General features: G+C 46.9%; 1 protein-coding gene across 1 annotated transcript in view; it reads right to left on the bottom strand.

The window, feature by feature from the left end:
- The window catches only part of SRRM4 (serine/arginine repetitive matrix 4), a 160,723-nt gene that overhangs the window by 19,101 nt on the left and 122,502 nt on the right, over positions 1-19,120 (bottom strand). The window contains exons 3-8 of the mRNA XM_065905037.1: positions 18,241-18,327; positions 15,008-15,079; positions 11,804-11,830; positions 9,423-9,473; positions 6,208-6,306; positions 3,228-3,384 (exon numbers count right to left, since the gene is read on the bottom strand). Of these exons, the coding sequence (XP_065761109.1) occupies positions 3,228-3,384; positions 6,208-6,306; positions 9,423-9,473; positions 11,804-11,830; positions 15,008-15,079; positions 18,241-18,327 (493 nt within the window). The remainder of the gene's footprint in view (positions 1-3,227; positions 3,385-6,207; positions 6,307-9,422; positions 9,474-11,803; positions 11,831-15,007; positions 15,080-18,240; positions 18,328-19,120) is intronic.

The raw sequence follows: 19,120 nt of genomic DNA, 5'->3' as shown, positions 1-19,120 counted from the left end.
GATGCCTGCCATGAGTTGTGGCAGGAACCATGGCATAGGACATCTCTTATGCTCCAGCTCCTGTTCACCTCCAGAACCCCATCTCCTGTGCTGGAATTCTGTCTCCATCCTGACTCCAGCATTCAATTCCTGTTTCCATTGTCTAGTTTCCCAGTTGTCATCTCCTCTGCCCTAACCTAACTTGAACCCCAATCCCCTCCTCCCCTGCCTCCTTACCCCCATCCCATCTCAGTATTCATTGTTGTGTATTTTCCATTACAGTTTTGTCTGTCTTCTTTATAAGAAGGCATAGGCTATTTCTTATTCACTGGATTCTGAGGGCTACATCAGAACTGACGCTTTATAGATGCTTAGTAGATAATTGGTAGATTTGAACAAGTGGTCAAACAAGTGACTCAATGACTGTGACTTTGCTGTTCTCTTTAGCAGAGAGTTTGGGAAAATCTTGGACTCTCAGAAAACCTTTGGTCCAATCTGGTATCCTCTCCACCTGTGCCTGTGCAGGAGACAGGATGAGAAAGAACCGTGTGGAGAGCATCGGGAGGGCCAGACTTGGGGTGTCTGATGTCCCCAGGACTCAGGCAGCCATGAGCAGGGTGGGGCCAGCCATTTGGATTGCAGCTGCCATCAAGGATGGGAGGAAACTGCAAGCAGGGGAAGCAGGGCTTCTAGCTGAGGTCTCAGCTCATCCACAAACTAACCCGGGCCTGGAACCATTCCTACTACTCCATTACTATTATCAGTGCCGCTACTATTGTTGCTACTATTATTACCACTTCCATTGTTAATACTGCTGTTACTTCTATCCACCGCCAGCAACAAAGGACCTACCACTCACCTGTTACAGTCTAAAAGTCTTACAGTGAGTTGTTGCATCCTTACAATATCCCTCTTATGAGGTAGGTCTTACTATTATCCTCATTCTGCTGACTTGGGAAAGACGGAGGCATGGAGAATTTATGTAACTTGCTCAAGGTTCCACAGTTGGAAAATACAGAGCCAGCATCTGGAATGTTGTCACCCTGACACTATCTACTATTTGCTTATTTTTGCCCCTGTGCCAAGTACCAGGCTCAGCTGCTTACAAAATTATTTTGCTTTTGTCCAATGAACAAGGTTTTTGAAGAAGAGTTTTATTATCTGCATTTTCTGAAGGATGGGGAAACTGCAGCTGACAAAATTTTAAATATTATAACTATCCCTGACTTGGGACCAGGATTTGATCACAAAATAATAATCTCATGTTTTTAATAACTCTGACTTGCTGGAGACCCTGGAAGGCATTTCTCATCTGTGAGTTCAGATTCTCTTTTTGGAATCAGGGCACTGGGTTCGGTGGGCTCTTAAGGCCTATGCCTTCTAGGTATGGATGAGTTTTCTGCTCTTCTAATAGGGGCTGGGCCCTAAGAACCAATGACCAATCTGGTAACTCACTCACTGGTGTGGGAGGACAACAGTTTTGGGGGGATGGGGGGAGTTAACATTCAATGTTTTGCAACATCTTGGACCTGATGGTTTGGAAACTGTCCCAGGTGAGAGAATACAAGCCATTTGCACCCAGTGGCACTTTTTATAGAGTGTCAGTTGGGGCCACTGAATGGCTGCCATAAATACTGTAACCAAAGAGGTTGGGTGGCTATAACTGACTTAAAACCATTCTTCCACCTCTTATTGCTTATATTTTAAATTTTCTTCTACCTCTGCAACAATTCCTTTGGGACACAGGTGTGATAATCATGCTTATTTTCCAGTTGAGGAAGCTGAGGCTGGGAGGAGTAAAAGGATTTGTCTGGCCAAGCCAAGTCTTGAGCCCAGGTCTCTGAACTCTGCCTTACTGGGAAGAACTTTCATAGGCATTCGTGGAGGGAAGAATGAACATGAGCATTTACCATCTGCAAATACTGAGCAACTATAGTTTCCCTCCTTCTACAAAAGAAAGGCCTGGGGTGAGCTGTGGACGGTTCCAGCAAGGCAGAAGATTACGGCAGAATTATACCTTGGTGATACAGATGTCTTGACTGGTAAATAAGAGATTCCCAGAATGCATTGTGGATATAACTATTGTGTCAACCAGATCCAACCAATGTTTATCATCACCTTCTCTTCCTTGACCTCCCAGCAAGAACCTCAGAGATTTTCCTTACTTCCAGCTCATCCTTTCTAAGGGAGCAACTCTCTGAAATTTTCACATCCACGCCATGCCTAGCTAGAGGAGACAGGACCCTTCCCAGTTGTCAGGTCTAAGTGAAGGCTACGTCTATGTTGAGTCTCCTCCTGTTTGTTTGTCTGTCCCTTTAGAGTCTACAAAAGGCCTTTATATACTTTCTGTTACTGGGTATCCCCCATAATCGCCACATGGAAGTGGTATTATTTCAAATTTGCCAATGAGAAAACTGAGTTTCAAAGAGGTTAGATGACTTTCTCCAAGCTACACAGCTAGGAAGCTGAGTTCAGACCCAACTCCAAAGGCTTTGCTCAGGAGATCCTGGCATCAAACTGTCTGAAGTTGACCCTCCTTGCTGACCAAAGGGACTGTTGCATGATCCCATTTAAGGCCAGTATTTCGAATGGATTCACTCTTGCTTTGCCCTATGGCTTTATTCCATACCTTCATCTTTCTGAGCCTTGGTTTTTTTGTCCCACCTGTGGAAGCAACTAGTGAAGACAGCTGAGTCCTCAACTCCCTGAGACCTTGTGTGAATATGAGAGGTTAAGTTCTATCACCTCCTTGGAGGAAAATTCTCATATATATATTCAAGGCCAAGTTAATACGGGTGACATCAAATCCCATCTGCTCATCAGTGCTGCAGCCTAGCTGTCAAAGACGCAGACCTCACTGCAAAGCTGCAGTGCCTCTGTTACATCAAAGACCCCTCTTCTTCTTCCCCAAAGAAACCTCCTACAATGTCTCACACATGCCCTCCTGCAGATGTCACTCTGGAGACCAAAATGTATTTTCACCATTCCCCTGATAAAGAGCCTCAGTGTTTCAGGTTTTCCCCATTCCCCCCACCCCACACACACCCCGACTTGCCAAGTCTCCAAGCTGAGTGCTGCCAAAGGCTGGTGAATGACCATTCAGTTAAATCAAGAAGGAGGTCTGAAACCAGTGGGATATTTGCCCGAAACTGAATTAAAATGTGTCATACACTGCTCTGAACTTGTGCCTCCACTTCCCCCAAGTGTCCCGGCCAAGACTGGCAGAGGAGGCTGTGCGGAATACTTACTACACCCCTGGCTGACAGGAAGCTGAGCATCTGGAGGGGCTGGCTGGGTTGGGGGCTGGACCGGGCCTCTGGGCTGGCCTTGCAGAGGGTCTTGGAGCAGCGGCGAGAGTGCCTTCGACGGGACTTCCGCCCTCCCTCGGGGGACCGGCCACGGTGCCTGGATGCAGGGCAGAGAGATCTGAGGGCTTTTTGATGGGGAGCATGGCAGAGAGGTGACTGAAGGACTAATAGGATCTGAGGACAGCAGAGTGTGTTTCGGTGTGTCTGCGTAAACTATGTACGCATCCCTCCGCCCACCCACCCATCCATGTTCATTTATTCTCTCATTTGTTCGTTTGACAAATGTGTATTCATGTACCTGGCACTGCTGTGGCGGCTGGGGATGCAGCTGTGAAGACAGAAAGGGTCCCGATGATCCTGATTCAGTTTACTGTCCTTTGTGTGCCTGTGATTATCTCTCTGCTTGCCTGTCTGTGTCTGTACGTGACTGTGTGTACGTCTGGGTGTGTCCATCTGTGTTTTCATGTGTTTGTCTATAAATGTAACTGCTTATATCTGTGTGTCTTTGTGTATCTGGCTTCACCATCTGTGAAACAGAGGCATCTTATTGACTGTCACCCAAAACTTTTGAAAAAAAAAATCTGATGAAAACGACAAAAATGCCTTCTGCAAGCTTGTCAGATGTAGATCTGGCTGCCTGTCTGTGGTGGAAACTAAAGGAATCTCTGACTCCTTAGAAAGGGTGTATTTGGACTCGGCATTACTGTTTAGCTCTGAGTCACAGTAGTGATAAAAATAACACCTTATGGATTTTCATGGCATTTGTAAGCCCTTCTTAAGGTGCTTTCACAATCCTCTCTCCAACTCAAAGACAGACAGGGCAGGTATTACTTCTTATTCCCAGATGAGAGAGCTGAGGCTCAGGGATGTTTAGGAACCTGCCTGACATCACACAGGTTGTAGTGGCAGAACGAGGGCCCTGTGGGAACCAGTGCCTCTGGTTCTTGTACTGGAGTGGCCCTCTCTGCTCTAGGGCCTCTCACTTTTCTCCTGAGTGGCCCAAGGGCCAGCTCTCAGGTTGCTCCCACACCTGCTGGAGTGTCCCTCAGCGCAACAGGCACTGGGGAGCTCGGGCGGCAGCAGCGGCAAGGGACATGAGAGCAGGAGGGCCGGGGCGAGGGCCTGCACCACGTGCCCCTTTCGGAAGAGGTGAGCCTTAGAAAAGGTAGGGTGTGGCCGCTGAGAGTCTGCAAGCGGGATCTGCACCATCCTCCCACCCAGGCTCGGGCTGAGGCACACAGATCTGGGTCCTGGCACCAGCTCTGCCAGTCGCCCCTCTGCCCACCAACACGCAGGCTTCTCAGCTGTAAATGTAAATGATGCAGTTGAACTCAGTGTGTCAGCGCCCTCCAGACAAAGGCCAATGGGGGCACCTTGTGCTCAAGCAAGCATCTCGTTACCGCTCCCTGCAGTGATGGAGAACACGCACCATGGGCGAGTGGAGGACATCTCCGTCGGGGTGGGGGGTGGTCAGAGAGAATCTATTAGGAGCATGTGGTTGGGGACTCTGGGGAGCATGTAAAGAGCTGGGGCTTTGAGCTGACTGGATGCTGTCAGGGAGCAGAGGTAATTCTCTGATTGGGTGTCTTCACCAGTCTTAGCTAGAAGGAGGGGAGACTAGACTGAAGTCGAGGCTATCACTGGTAAAGATGGAGAATGGAGAGATGCAGGGTCACTTTGGGGTCGTGGACAAAGTCCCTGTTTTGTCCAGGCTTGCACCTGCTTCCAAGAGGGTCTTGATTTTGTCTGGATCACTCAGGATCACAGAGCAGCCTTGTGTGATGTGGGAACACCACAGCTACTGGGGAGAGTCCTCAATGTCAGGGGCTGCTTTCACACCTGCTCCACGCTCATCTGGATTAGATCAGAATGTCTAGAGATGGGATCCAGGCACTGGTATTTTTAGACTTTCAAAGCGATCACAGAGCAGCCAAGGCAGAGAAGCTCTGGTCTGGCTCATGGTGTGATGGGGATGATTAACAGACAGAATCTATTTGCAATTGCAGCACAGTGCCCAGCTCAGAGTAGAATTTAGATTCCTATTTCTCTTCCTCCTCTTCCTTCCTGTAGACATTCTGACTTAGCTGGGAATGTGGTGGGACCAGGACAGTGAGATTTTTAAATCTTCCTAGGTGAGGTGACTACGTGACTACATAGGCCAAGTGTGAGGAGGACTTAAGAAAGAATAAAGGAGCCTCTGACATCTGGAAACTGGCCTGGTACCACGAAGGGGCCCTTGACATTCCCAATGGTCTCAACAATTTCAAACACCAACATCCACGCAGCCCCACTCCCTCTTTTTCTTGTTCTTCTCATCCACAAGAGCCTCTTCCCCTGCTCAGGCTGGGGCAGCCAATGTGTCAGCATAAAGAGGGTCAATGTTAGGAGCAAGAGGGCTTGGAAGGGCCACAGAACTAGATACCTTGTGCCATGTAGCCTTTCATAGGTCGCTTAGCTTCTCTGTGCTTAGAACAACCCCGAGTGAGAGACAGCCAAGTGAACCAGACGGCCCAGTTCAGGCCTAGCTCTGTCCCTTAGCAGCTAAGTGCCTGGCAAGTTCCTTAACCTCTCTGTGCCTCAGTTTCCTCATCTCTAAAGTGGGGATGACAACAGTGCCTCCTTCCTACGGTTGCAGAGGGGATCATGCAGTGGACCATGAAGAGTGCTTAGCACCTGGCCACAGAAGCACTGTTAGCAAGTCCTGTGGCCGCTGTTCCTATAAGTGGAGGCAGCAAGTCCTTCTGTCTGCAGCCCCTCTGCAAGGAAGTGGTGACAGCCCAAGTGTGAGGCAGGAGCTGCCCCTCTGCTGGGAGAGCGGCTTCCTCAACAGTGACTGTGGAGGCAAAGCTGATGGTGATGGTGTCTCAGCTGGGCCCTGGGCTGTGGTCAGGGTGAGGAGATGCCTCGGGGCAGGGGTTACCTGCTGTCGCAGCTGGAGGAGCGGGACTCTGAGCTCTGGGACCGTGAGGGGCAGTGGTGATGGCGGTGGCGGCGAGATTTTCGGGGCCGGCTTCGCGATCTTGAGGGGGTGGGGGATGAGAAGGAGGGAATCAGAGGAGAGAGACAGAGGTTTTGATCTTGTGACACACATCGTTCCCTTGCACTTGAGTAACTGTCCCAAGGTCATGCACCCCCCACTCCCTGCATCACCTTCACTTCCCATCTTTGTAACTGGCCATCCTGAACACAAAGGAGCAGAAAGGGGGTCGTCTAGGGGAGACAGCCTGATCCCCAGGGCTCTTCTGGAAGCAGAGTGTATGTCACCTGCACACATCACCTCTTCCTTGCCTAAGGCAGGAGTCTCCATTTCAGGAGTCAGTCAAACACCACAGTGTGTGAATCAGTCGGGCACTCAAAAAATACCAACCAGAGGGCACAGGCTAAAGAAAGTGACTTTGCCCTCAGAAGAGTGCTGTGGTACCTGATCTTCTAACTTTTCAAGTCAATGTAGAAATGGAGATTTTTGTGTAATTTATTCCTATTTTAAATGGAAACTCATTAAAAAAAAAAAAAAAGACACTGTCTGAGGCAAACAAAACACAATTACAGAATCCATTAGGCTTTTGGGCTGCCAATCTGTAACTCAGATCAGGAAAATTAAGTCTGGATTCTTAGCATGGAGTCAAAAGCCCACTTTCAGAGTGAGTTACAAATGTCATTATCAACAAGAATTACAGTATGTGTAATTGCTACCACTACCACTTACTTCAGCCCTCTCTAAATAATAATGATGACTTAGAAGTAGCAATAGCAGTGGCAGTGGTCACTGGGGACATACAAGGAATGTCAATAGTTTGGGTCAAGTCAGGAAGCCAAGGGGTGGTTAGAGATGATTCTATTAAAAGGTAACTTGGTTATCCCAACAAAGGACTCAGGTATTCTTACACAGGTATATCTTGTCATGTGACCCCTTCTCTGTTTAAAACCCTTGCACTGTCCTCATGTCAAGTCCAAACTCTGACTTTGAACCCCAGGAATCTTCAGGAGCCAGCCCCTGCCTAGCTCTCCAGCCTGCTTGCATGGCATCTACAGTCCTGGTTTGCAAGGCTCAAGTGACACTGAGGTGCTGGTATTCTGGCTCACACATTTCCCACATTGTATCATGTCCGGAAGATGATGGTCATGGCAGGTAAACTGTAACACATACTGCCTGTCAGGCACTGGGTTCTGAGCATTTTCCTTAAGTGGACTCATTTACTCCTCACAACAACCCACAAAGTGGATTCTCTTATTATTCCCTTTTCATAGATGCAGAAACTGAGGTACAGAGATTTAAACCACTTGGCTGACCCGCAGCCTAGAATGGTTATCTCCATCCTTCTCACAGGAAACCTCCTCTTACCACCATGCCCTCTTTCCTGTACCTGGGGTCCCGCCATGCTCTGAGCTTCGTCTGCCACTGTGGTGCCAAGACCCGTCCCGTGTCTCCCCTGTGTCCTGCTGCACTGTAAGCGCTCGAGACCGGGACGAACGTCTGCCTAATCTCTGTCCTTGGGCCCCACACAGGGCCTGGCAACTGTTAGGGCCTCTCTAAGGGACGCTGAACAAGTGGAAGCAAGTTATTCAATGGTTCCCTGTTTAAACACAGCCTCAACTAACCATGGGTTTTGGCAAGAACAACCACCTTCATCTCAGGGGTGCCTCGTGTTTCTTGCTTCTCCCTCTCCTGACTCTTGTTTTTCTGGCTTTCAGAACCTTCTTTTATGTCCTGCTTGTGATTTCTGAGACTTGGTGCTGGGCAAGGTAGCCACTTTACTGCCCTCAGGCAGGCAGTCCATACCTCAGTGATTTTTTCTTTCTTTTTTTTTTTTTTTTGATGATTTTCCCAGAACTCCTGGGGTCTGGGCCCAGGCCCTGCTTAGTGACTGTCTAGACTGCAGCCATTCAGACAAGTGATGCTCATGTCTCTGAGAATAGATGCTCTATCTATGCTTAGGATGAACATATGCTCGACACAGATGACCAGTGACTGCCTCTTGACTTGACTTGAACAAGCTTGATGATCAGGAAGTTCTTCCCTGAGCTAACTTACAGCTCTGCTGCTTCTTTATGGAGCATTCCCCAGGCCCCCGTGATGGTGCCTGAAATGCCCTCCTTCGCACTGACCTTGGGTGGCCAGCAAAACTGAGCGCCTCCCTCTGTGCCTGCTTCCTCTTTTCCCTCCCCTGCAGCTCACTGACTTTCATCCCATTGCCTTTGATTCTCACTTTAGAAGCTTCTTGGTGGGAGATAAAATATTAGTTGATTGGAAAACACACGCACTAACATTTGCAAGGGTATAAAGTAGGTGGGTTGTAACCAAATTTACTTTTAATTTGGCTGGGAACTGAACTCTGCAGGCAGTGCTGGCTGATTTGAATTTCTACTACTGGCTATAAACCGAGGACCAGCTGGGGACCGAGGCTGGGGGTAGGCGCTCCCCCAGTATCTCCATGCTCTAAGCCCAGGGACCACGGCTGGAACTCACATGTATGCGCACGCATGTGATCAAGCCCCCTTACTCACTCGTGCACACACAGCACACTTGTGTATTGGTAACCCCCCAACACACACCCTCCCTAGGAGTAATGCACACAGATAAATAAGCAGTGCACACACCAAGGGCATGGAACTAACACACTGTAACAGACAGCACCGATATGCACGCTGTTTAAGTTCATGCTCACGTAAGCAAGGGCACACGTGATGCATTCTTATGAACACAGATATATATCACACATACACTAGGCACCCACATTGCACACAAACGTTTGCATAATAGAAAAATATACAAATATTTACAAAGTGCACAACTGTGCCTATACGTACCAGGTACAAATGTTACACAACGCACACACAGGCACACAGAACTCACGCACAATGGGCACAGACATGTACACCATTCACTTTCATGCACACAGAGACACACATGCACACACACACAGCAAACACCACCTTACACACCCATGCATGCCAAGCCCACAGCTGCCCATCTACCACAGTTCTGTTGTTTGGTCTTCCCCTTCCTTTCCCTTCTCGCCCACCGGCCCCCTCTCCCGTTCCTTCTTTCTTTGGCAATTCTAACCCTCTGGCCGTTCAGAGGTCAGTCCCCCACCTCCCCAGATTGACATTACACTGCAGGTGGAATGTACATACTGTTTTTTGTGCCTCTTCTCTTCCTTTCTTTTGCTTTTTGGGCTGGAGGAGCTGAATGAGAAATGGCCAATTAATTAAAAGATGCAAAATTCCAGCGAATGATAAAAATAAAGTAGTTAAAATGCTTAACACATGGTGGTCACTAGATCCAGGCAGTTTGGGAATGGACACGGATCGTTTCTAAAACCAGAGCAACCAGCCCACACATACAGATTGAGGACAGGGAATAAAGGATGCCGCAATCAGTTTTGGTAGATTAATGGTAACAGCAGTAGTAAAGGTAATCATATTTGCAATGTTTTGAGGCTTTATTATGGGGAAGCACTCACTAATACTTTTATCAACAATCTCATTTCATTCTCCCTACAACCTATGACTTCCCTGGTGGCTCAGATGGTAAAGAATCTGCCTGAAATGCGAGTGACCCAGGTTCGATCCCTGGGTTGGGAAGATTCCCTGGAGAAGGAAATGATAACCCATTTCAGAATTCTTGCCTGGAGAATACCATGGACAGAGGAGTCTGGTGGGTTATAGTCCATGGGGTCACAAGAGTTGGACATGACTAAGCGACTAACATGTATAGACAACCTATGGCATGTTTAATAAGTATTCATTTTACAGAAAGTGGAAACTGAGCCTCAGATTGGCTGAGAAACTTGACCAGGATCTTACCAGTGAGCTGGGATGTGGCCCCAGATCATGGGTCCCTAGCGCCTATCCTCTTGACTACTGTTCTAGTCTTTTCTAAAAGAAAAGACTGGAAAATCCAGAGAGATATTCTAAAGCCTCCTAAAGTTTGGCAGATTCTGAAATGTTCTGCTCATGAATATTTAAGTTTTTTTTTTTTTTTTTTTAAGTCAGAGTACTGGGGTGTGGGCAGAATGGACAATGATGACTCAGGGTCTCCGCATCACCAAATAGAGACCCCAAAGGCAAATTCTATTTGATAATTCAAGCCAGACTGGCTTCAGGGGATCACCAGGAGCCCATCACTGGCCTAAGTCCTGGGAAGGAGAAACTTGATTTCATCCAACTGAAATCGCATCTTGACATGAGCTGCGGGATTTATCTCTGTGTCTGGGACTCAGCCCAGGCAGTGGAGATCCCAGGTCCTCACTGAAAGACCAAGTTCACCTCCTGGCTCTGCTGCTGAGTTGCTGTGTGACATCAGGCAGGTCACCTGTCCTCTCAAAGACCCAGTTTCCTTGCCCTTGAAATGGGGTCACTGCTTAAGCTGCTGGGCTAAGTGAATAGATTACCTTGGTAATCAGTGTCTACTTGTTAACTGAATGAGTGAAAGGATTTTGCACTCTATCAGTGGCTGCAGTTGTGCTACTGTTATTGAGGAAGCCACTGCAGGCTGTCCTGATCCTCTGTCAGACAGACTTGGGTTGTAGTTTTGGCTCTGCCTCCTCTGACTGTGTGTCTGTGGACATGCCGGCCACATCGCCTGAGTCTTAGTTTCTTCATCTGTAAAATGGAAATAATAAAGATATCCTCTGCACAGGGTTGTGATGGGGATGTATAGAGATCAAATACCCATGCATGTGGACAAGGCTTAGCATAGGATCTAATTTATAGTGAGTACCCCACAGGTTATAGCTTAATTTGTGTTCACCCCGTGGTTCCAATACTAGGCCTCTATCCCTTAGTTAGGATCTGGGAAGGCTTTGGTGGGGTTATGCTTCTCTACATTCCCAACCCAAGATTTCTTTTTTTCTTTTGGCCATGCTGCACATCTTAGTTCCCTGACTTTCATTGAGCTCACATTGAACTCAGGTATTGAACTCATATTGCCTGCATTGTGGGGGCTTCCCAGGTGGTACAGTGGTAAAGAATCCACTTCCCAATGCAGGAGATGCAAGAGACGCAGGTTCGATCCCTGGGTCAGGAAGATCCACTGGAGGAGAAAATGGCAACTCACTCCAGTATTCCCGCCTGGGAAATCCCATGGACAGAGGAGCCTGGTGGGCTACAGTCCATGGGGTCACAAAAGAGTCAGACACAACTAAGCACACATGCACACACTCCTGAATTAGAAGTGTGGAGTCTTAACCACTGGACCACCAAGGAAAGTTCCCAATCCAGATTTCAACCCATGGTCAAACAGACCCTGGTACGGGTGGTAAGACTTGCCAGGGAGAAGGATCAGTAGGAACTGGCCTAGCAGCAACCATGTGGCCTGGTGGAAATTGAAAGTTGGCTTGGAACTTTCAGGGAAACCAGATCATGGCCTTCATTTTGGAGGAAACTGAGGCCCAGGAAGATGAAGGGGGAGTGAACACAGAGGTGGAGGCTGAGAGCTGGACCCTAGATGCTACCTAAACTTGGTTAGGAAAGCAGAAAGCCGAGCAAGCAACCAGAGACAACACGATGCTTACCTGTGCCTTCTCTTCTTGGAGAATGACCTGATTGGGTGGGGTGGGCAAGGAAGAGAGAGAGAGAGGAAGGAAGGGAGAGAGACAGGGAGGGAGGAAAGATGAGGAAGGAGGAGAGAAGAAAGGAACAGAGGGTGTGGGGGAAGAAAATAAATGTGAGTCTGAGTTTCTTTTCCTGGGATGGTTGTATCAGCACATTTATAACTTTTTTTTTTTCCTGGGATGTTCCGTCATCAGGGATCAAACCCATGCCCCCTGCAGTGAAAGCACGGAGCCGTAACCATTGGACTGCCAGGGGATTTCCTGTCAGTGCACTTGTGGCCAGTCTACAAGGGGACCAGGACATCTGGTGAACCCTCCTCCTCTTTTAGATTTGAAGATCATATGAGAAACCCTGGCTTGCATTTTGAATTATCAGTGTTTCAATCCTCACCCAAATTTGTCAGTAAGCCCATTCTGGAAAAGACTGCATGAGGAGGCCAGGACAGAGAGTCCCTCTGCCTCTTCGCTTCCCCCAAGCCTCACTTTGGTTCTTTCTCTCCCTAGCTGTGGATTCACCATCATCAACATCTTCAAGGGACAACCAGATTCCACATGTGGAACTCCTACTGGGGTCCCGGCTCTGTACTAAGCATTGCTCACACACAATCTCATTCAGTCTTCCCCCCAAACCTGTAAAGTACTACTGATAGCCATTTGACAAAGACACTGAAACTCAGAGGAATTAAGTTGCCCAGGACCACACAGCTTCACTGTGTAACTCCAATCCATTCTCAGGTGTCACCTCCTGCAGCGTTTCCCAGTCCCCTCAGGCTGGTTTGGAGTCCCCCTCTCTGTTCCCACAAGCCCTGAGTGAGCTGCCGAGCCGAGCCTCACCATGGTACAGACTTCATAATATGACTACCATTGTCCCCACTAGAATGTGAGCAGCTTGAGGGCAGAGACTGGGTTCTGGTTACTGTTTTGTTCCTGGGGCCCAGAATCTCCTCATTCATGATATACAATGGGTATTCAACAAATAGGTGTGAAAAAGGGATTTTTTTTTAACCCTGAAACCTTAGTTAATTGAAGGAGAAGAAAAAGTTCAATGCATCCTCTACCTTTAGCTTCCAGTTCCAAAAAGTCAGATATCATTAACCAAACATTTCAAGAACTTGGAGAAAATGGACTAAGATTAGAGTGATGCTCAGTAGACGAGGGTTTGAGAAGAATCAGATCATATTTCCCGCTCCTAATTTCCCATTTTATGGTCTTCTTTCCCTCTAAACTTCTGACAACCCCTGAGCCAACTGTAGCCCCCCAAAGAAAGTCTGTTTCTAATCCTCTGGCCAAGTCTCTTTCATATGAGAAACCCTTGAGTGAGACGCCACTTGGTTCCCAAATTCCATATAGAAAAATTCTCCCTCTTTCCATCCCACCCCTAAACTGCGACAAATCGCTCAGCACAGGAAGGTGACAAGCTGGCAGTCTGTGGTCACAGGCAGGCCCTCACCTCATCAAAAATTCCACATTGGGAAAGATTTCAAATACCAGGTTAACTAAGGGCTTCCCTTGTGGTTCAGTTGGTAAAGAATCTGCCTGCAATGCGGCAGACCTGGGTTTGATCCCTGGGTTGGAAGAGCCCCTGGAGAAGGGAACAGCTACCCACTCCAGTACTCTGGCCTGGAGAATTCCATGGACTGTATAGTCCATGGGGTTGCAAAGAGTCAGACATGACTGAGCGACTTTCACTTTCATGCCTGTACTGAGCACAAATTCAGACAGGATCAGTGGGCATGTTTGGACAGGTGGTGGACATAATCTGTGAGACCAAACTGAGTAGAGACCATTCTGGCAACAAGGACTGAGAGGTGACCATACCCCTGGATATGGAAAAGCCACGTGGGGTGAGATGTGGCAGGGTGGGGAACCCAAATGACCTCTTACCTTTTGTTCTGTTGTGATTGTTTAATTGCACAAGTAAATCCACCACTGGTGTAGAAAAATTGGAAGATACAGATAAGCAAAAATAAAATATAAACCACCCTTTCCCTGTCATCCACAGCCAACCACAGCAAATAGCTTACGAAGATAAACCCTCTGCCCTCCAGGGGTCAGATTAGCTTTGTAAATGTGTGTAGATGGGGGAGGCCGGTTAACTGGGGACAGTGTGGCACCTTGGCACTGTCGAAATGCACAGCGACTCCTCAGTTCCAGCGGATGACTGCCCGTGGGAAGATCGATCCAATGAAGAGAGCTTCTGATTTTACAGAAGTGCTGGAAAACTTTTTGTATTGCAAAATGTTGGCTTGGCCCATGAACCACAGATTTGAGACCTCTCATGTACAGCGTTCCTATCTTTTATTTTCCCCCACAAACTTGTGTGCGTGTGTGTGCGTGTGTGTGTGTGTGTGTGTGTACATGCACGTGTGTATAGTGAGCACCTTTGGGAATGTGTGTGCATGCTCAGTCACTCAGTCATATCCAACTCTTTTGAGATCCCATGGGCTGTAGCCCACCAGGCTCCTCTGTTCATAGGATTTTCCAGGCAAGAGTACTGGAGTGGGTTGCCAATTCCTTCTTCAGGGGATCTTCCCAACCCAGGAATGAAACCTGAGTCTTCTGTGGCTCCCACATTGGCAGGTGGATTCCTCACCACTGAGCCACCTGGGAAGCCCTTGGGAATGTGTATTCAGTTCCTAATGCCTCTTAACTACAGTCCACAAGTAGTTGTCTACAGGTATGTCCAAAACATGGACAATCCTGAAGCAATGTTTCACATGATTCCATTCTCTAGGACACAGCTGGATCTATCAGAAAGGCCTCTCCATGGGAATTTAGAATAACAAACAAAGAGAGATTCAGTATCTTCTTGTGATTGGGCCTGTGACAGGAAGAGACGGGAACAGGGTACAGGGTCTGTGTGCCCCCGTGTGCACTATGGAACTGGGCTTGGGTTGTGTTAGCTTTGGTTCTAGCTCTTCACTGAGACCTGGTTGGTCTCAGAACAAATCCCCCTCAGGCCTGAGTTAGTGTTAGTCTTTGGTCTCTGGTCTTTGCAACAGGAGTCCCAAGTTACACAAGTTACAAATACAAGACCATACACAGATGAGTATTTTTCATAAATGAAACGATAAGCCTCCAAGTGACCTTTCAGTGCCATCCACTGTTGCCCCCACCCCAACCCCACCCGAGGCATCCCTGTGTGCAGAAGAAGAAGGACAGTACCTGTGTCGCTTATGTTTCTTGGAACTTTTCTTCTTCTTCTTCTTGACAGGTGATGGGCTATAAGATGGGGACCTGCCATGAAGAGAAGACATACTTGAGAGGGGGGCTTTGAGGGCCAGGATCAGTCCTTTCTCCATTTCCCAGACACAGCCTCAGCTCTTCCAGGAACACATATCAAGGATGATACTTTGTCTTAAATGTTACTGTGTGTTTTATATGTATTATTTCATTTAATCCTTCTACATACTTAGGTAGGTACAATTGCTACCCTCCTTTTTCAGACAGAGAAAGTGAGATTCAGAGAGGTGAAATGACTTGCCTAAAGACAGTTGCCTAAATATAGCCAAGAAGTGGATGAGCTGAGACTCAAATTGAAGCCTCTCTGATCCCAGGGGCTTTGTTCTCAATCACTGCATCACCCCATAGCTGCCCTCCTGGTCGGACCACAATATTGACTTTTGTCTGCTGCCCTTCCCCAAACTGTGTATGCTTTAAAGGTCTCTCCTCTGCCCCACCCTGTTGTCTCCCTGGTCAGACCAAACTTCTGCAGGACGTCTTGCCAGGATGTTCTCAGCATGGGTCCTTGCCACAAAGGGGTTACCCGAGAAACAGAGATGCCCTAGAATCATGACTATGATTCCAGGCTGAGGGTCAGGGGACTTGAGTTCCAGTCTCGACTCTACCATTAATCCACAAGTCACCTCAGGCATGTCACTGCTCGCTCCAAGTTTCCTATTCTCCCACTGATGAAATACCAAGGTCGAAACATATCTGGAGTTGCAAACTCAATGCCAACAGAGACCTGCCTCTCAGACAGCTTAAATGGATGCAGCGGGTTGGGGGTAGATGGTATGGAGTGGTGGGGCCTGTGATAAGCCAGGGAGCACCTGACCTAGGGGGATGGCTTCTTTTCAGATTAGCTGAAGGTCTCAGGCAGGAATGCAGGCCTGGGCTTCTATAGCACTTGCCTTTTCAATAGTAGCTGTCAGAGAACATATTTTCGTTTGAAATCTCCTGGTTTTAAAACAATGGCCATCAATTAAAAAGACAAAAAACAATTTGCAGGTCAAATAAAACATGTTGGCAGGTGGAGATGCAGGGGTGAAAAACAATCTGACTTAGGGAATCAGAGCACCTGTTCCCAAACACACTGAATGAATGAAGGAATGAGTGAAAGATGCCTAATCCCTGTGGCTTCCTTCTTTTTTTTTTTGACTTCCTTACTTGACATGTTCTACTGCCCACCCCTAAAATCAGGAAGCTCAGGCCACTTACCCCAATTCTACCCCTCACCCTAGAATGGCTGGAACTCAGGTCTTCATTCACATTACCTTCTGGGTCCTCTTTGGGCCTCATCACTTAGAACTAGGCTAAAGTAGGGGTGAAGGAAACAGAGCCCCTGAAAACATGGAGTTGGGGCCCAAGGCATCCAGATTCTGCTCTCTGCTGCCCCCTGGAGGTTTCTTCAAATACTGCCTCCGAGGTTTTTTAACTTGCCCCTCTAAGGAATGAAGAACTAAAGAGCCTCTTGATGAAAGTGAAAGAGGAGAGTGGAAAAGCTGGCTTAAATCTAAACATTCAGGGAGGTGGGAGCGGGGGTCGGGAAGGGGAACACATGTAAATCCATGGCTGATTCATGTCAATGTATGGCAAAAACCACTACAATATTGTAAAGTGATTAGCCTCCAACTAATAAAAATAAATGGGAAAAAAAAGAAAAAAAGAAAAAAAAAAACTCCTCCTACACCCCCCCCCCAAAAAAAAACAAAAAACATTAAAAAAACTAAGATCATGGCATCTGATCCCATCCCTTCATGGCAAATAGATGGGGAAACAATGGAAACAGTGACAGACTTTATTTTCTTGGGCTCCAAAATCACTGCAGATAGTGACTGCAGCCATGAAATTAAAAGATGCTTGCTCCTTGGAAGAAAAGCCGTGACCAACCTAGACAGCATATTAAAAAGCAGAGACATTACTTTGCTGACAAAGGTCCATCTAGTCAATACTGTGGTTTTCGCAGTAGTCATGTATGGATGTGAGAGTTGCACCATAAAGAAAGCTGAGTCCCGAAGAATTGATGCTTTTGAACTGTGGTGTTGGAGAAGACTCTTGAGAGTCCCATGAACTGCAAGGAGATCAAACCAGTCAATCCTAAAGGAAATCAGTCCTGAATACTCATTGGAAGGACTAATGCTCAAGCTGAAACTCCAATACTTTGGCCACCTGATGTGAAGAACTGACTCATTGGAAAACACCCTGATGCTGGGAAAGATTGAAGGTGGAAGGAGAAGGGGACAACAGAGGATGAGATGGTTGGATGGCATCAGCGACTCGATGGGCATGAGTTTGAGCAAGCTCCAGGAGTTGATGATGGACAGGGAAGCCTGCCTGGCATGCTGCAGCCCATGGGGTTGCAAAGAGTCAGACACGACTGAGCAACTGGACTGAGGTCATGTAAGAAACATCTCTCTGACCACTCCTTGGGGCCTGGAACACAATCTGTTTTTAGTGTAGGGATTTATAGCAGAGAAGAAAGCCTGAAAACAATTTTAAATGCAAAAAAACTGAAAGTATTGTGTATAGAAAAAAATTCATATGGTACAAAAGAGTCAATAGCTGGAAAAAATATAAAGTCCATTATCCTTGGCATTTTTGTAGTGGTAGAAGCAATTGAGGAGCCTAGAATCAAGTGTCTGTAGGTTCTGTCACCTCCTCTCTGAGCCTTTATTTTCTCATCTCTAAAATGGGGATAATAACTATATGATAATGCAGTCATGATGACTAGAGTCAATACTGTGTATTTGAAAGTTGCTAAAAGATTAGATCTTAAGATTTCTCATCACAAGAAAAACAACTATAACTATGTGAGATCAAAGTGCCTGGCATGGCACTTACATAAAGTGAGTTCTCCAAAAATACATAAAGAAGTAAACACTAATGGTCACAATCATGCTTCATATTAGCTATCATTTACTATGTGCCAGACACTGTGACAGCTGCTTCCACGTCAACTTTCTTGTCTAATACTCACAAAACCCCAAGAAGTAAGTATTTCTACCATTTTATAGAAATGGAAACAGGCTCAGAGAGGTGAAGTGACTTGCCCAAGGTGACACAGCAAGTTAAGAGGCAAAGAGGGGATCTGAATCCCAGAGGAGTCACTGCCTAACTCAAACACCCTTTTGTCCCTTCCCCATCTTCAGGGTTTCATGGCCCCTTGGATCCCTCACCTCCTTCTCTTCTTCCGGGTAGCTTTCTTCTTTTTTTTCTTCCCCCTGGAGGAAGGTAGCGGCGTCAAGTCTTTGCTGCGGGAGGCACTGAGGAGAACACAGAACAAGGCATTAGAGGACCCAGGGTTCCCCGAGCCGTCAACTGGTGCTGTTGTAGCTGAGAGACGATCCAGTTCCTTGGAGGGTGAAGGACCCACAGTGAATACCTAATCACCACCTCATGGCTGATTTGGTTGCACTTCAGGTTAAACGCTGCAAATAAGGAGCCAATGCTGACCTAATGAGACAGATGCTCTACGTTACCCAAACACCAATTGATTCTTTAAAACAGAGTTATAGAGGTTAACTTCTCCTTAATAGATTTATTATTGAATTTGCAAATGGCTCACCTTGGTAAATAAATCAGTTTTTAAATAATTAATCGGCAGTTCAGCACCCTCCCTCCCCAATATATTGTGTCTGTAGTTCCTGCTGGAAATTAAATGGGAGGCAAAAGGTAGGTTAAGTAGCAGCTGATTATTAAAAGTATATTTGCCAAGGTCTAATGTAACGAGATACATATCTCATATCGCTTCACAGAACCTCAAAAACCTCCACTCCTCAGGAATAATTATTTCCTGTTCAATTAAATTCAAATGCTCAGGCTGCAGTTAAATGAAGTCAAGTTATCTTCTTTTATAATTGGGGCAGGCTCCAGGGATTTTTTTTTTTAAAGCAGTATCCATCCCACGGCAAAAAGATATGGTTTTGGATGAAAAACTGCTTGGGAATTGAAACAGGCCAACTCCACTGAACCTCACTGGGAAAAGAGAATATTAATAAGACTATTATTGTCATTATTAGTAGTAACACAGCTACTGTATATTCACTTACTATGCAC

The sequence above is a fragment of the Muntiacus reevesi genome, chromosome 13 (assembly GCF_963930625.1).
Source record: "Muntiacus reevesi chromosome 13, mMunRee1.1, whole genome shotgun sequence".
NCBI lineage: Eukaryota > Metazoa > Chordata > Mammalia > Artiodactyla > Cervidae > Muntiacus > Muntiacus reevesi.
Note: the sequence above shows the minus strand (reverse complement) of the source record. Positions and strands in the feature narration are given on the sequence as shown.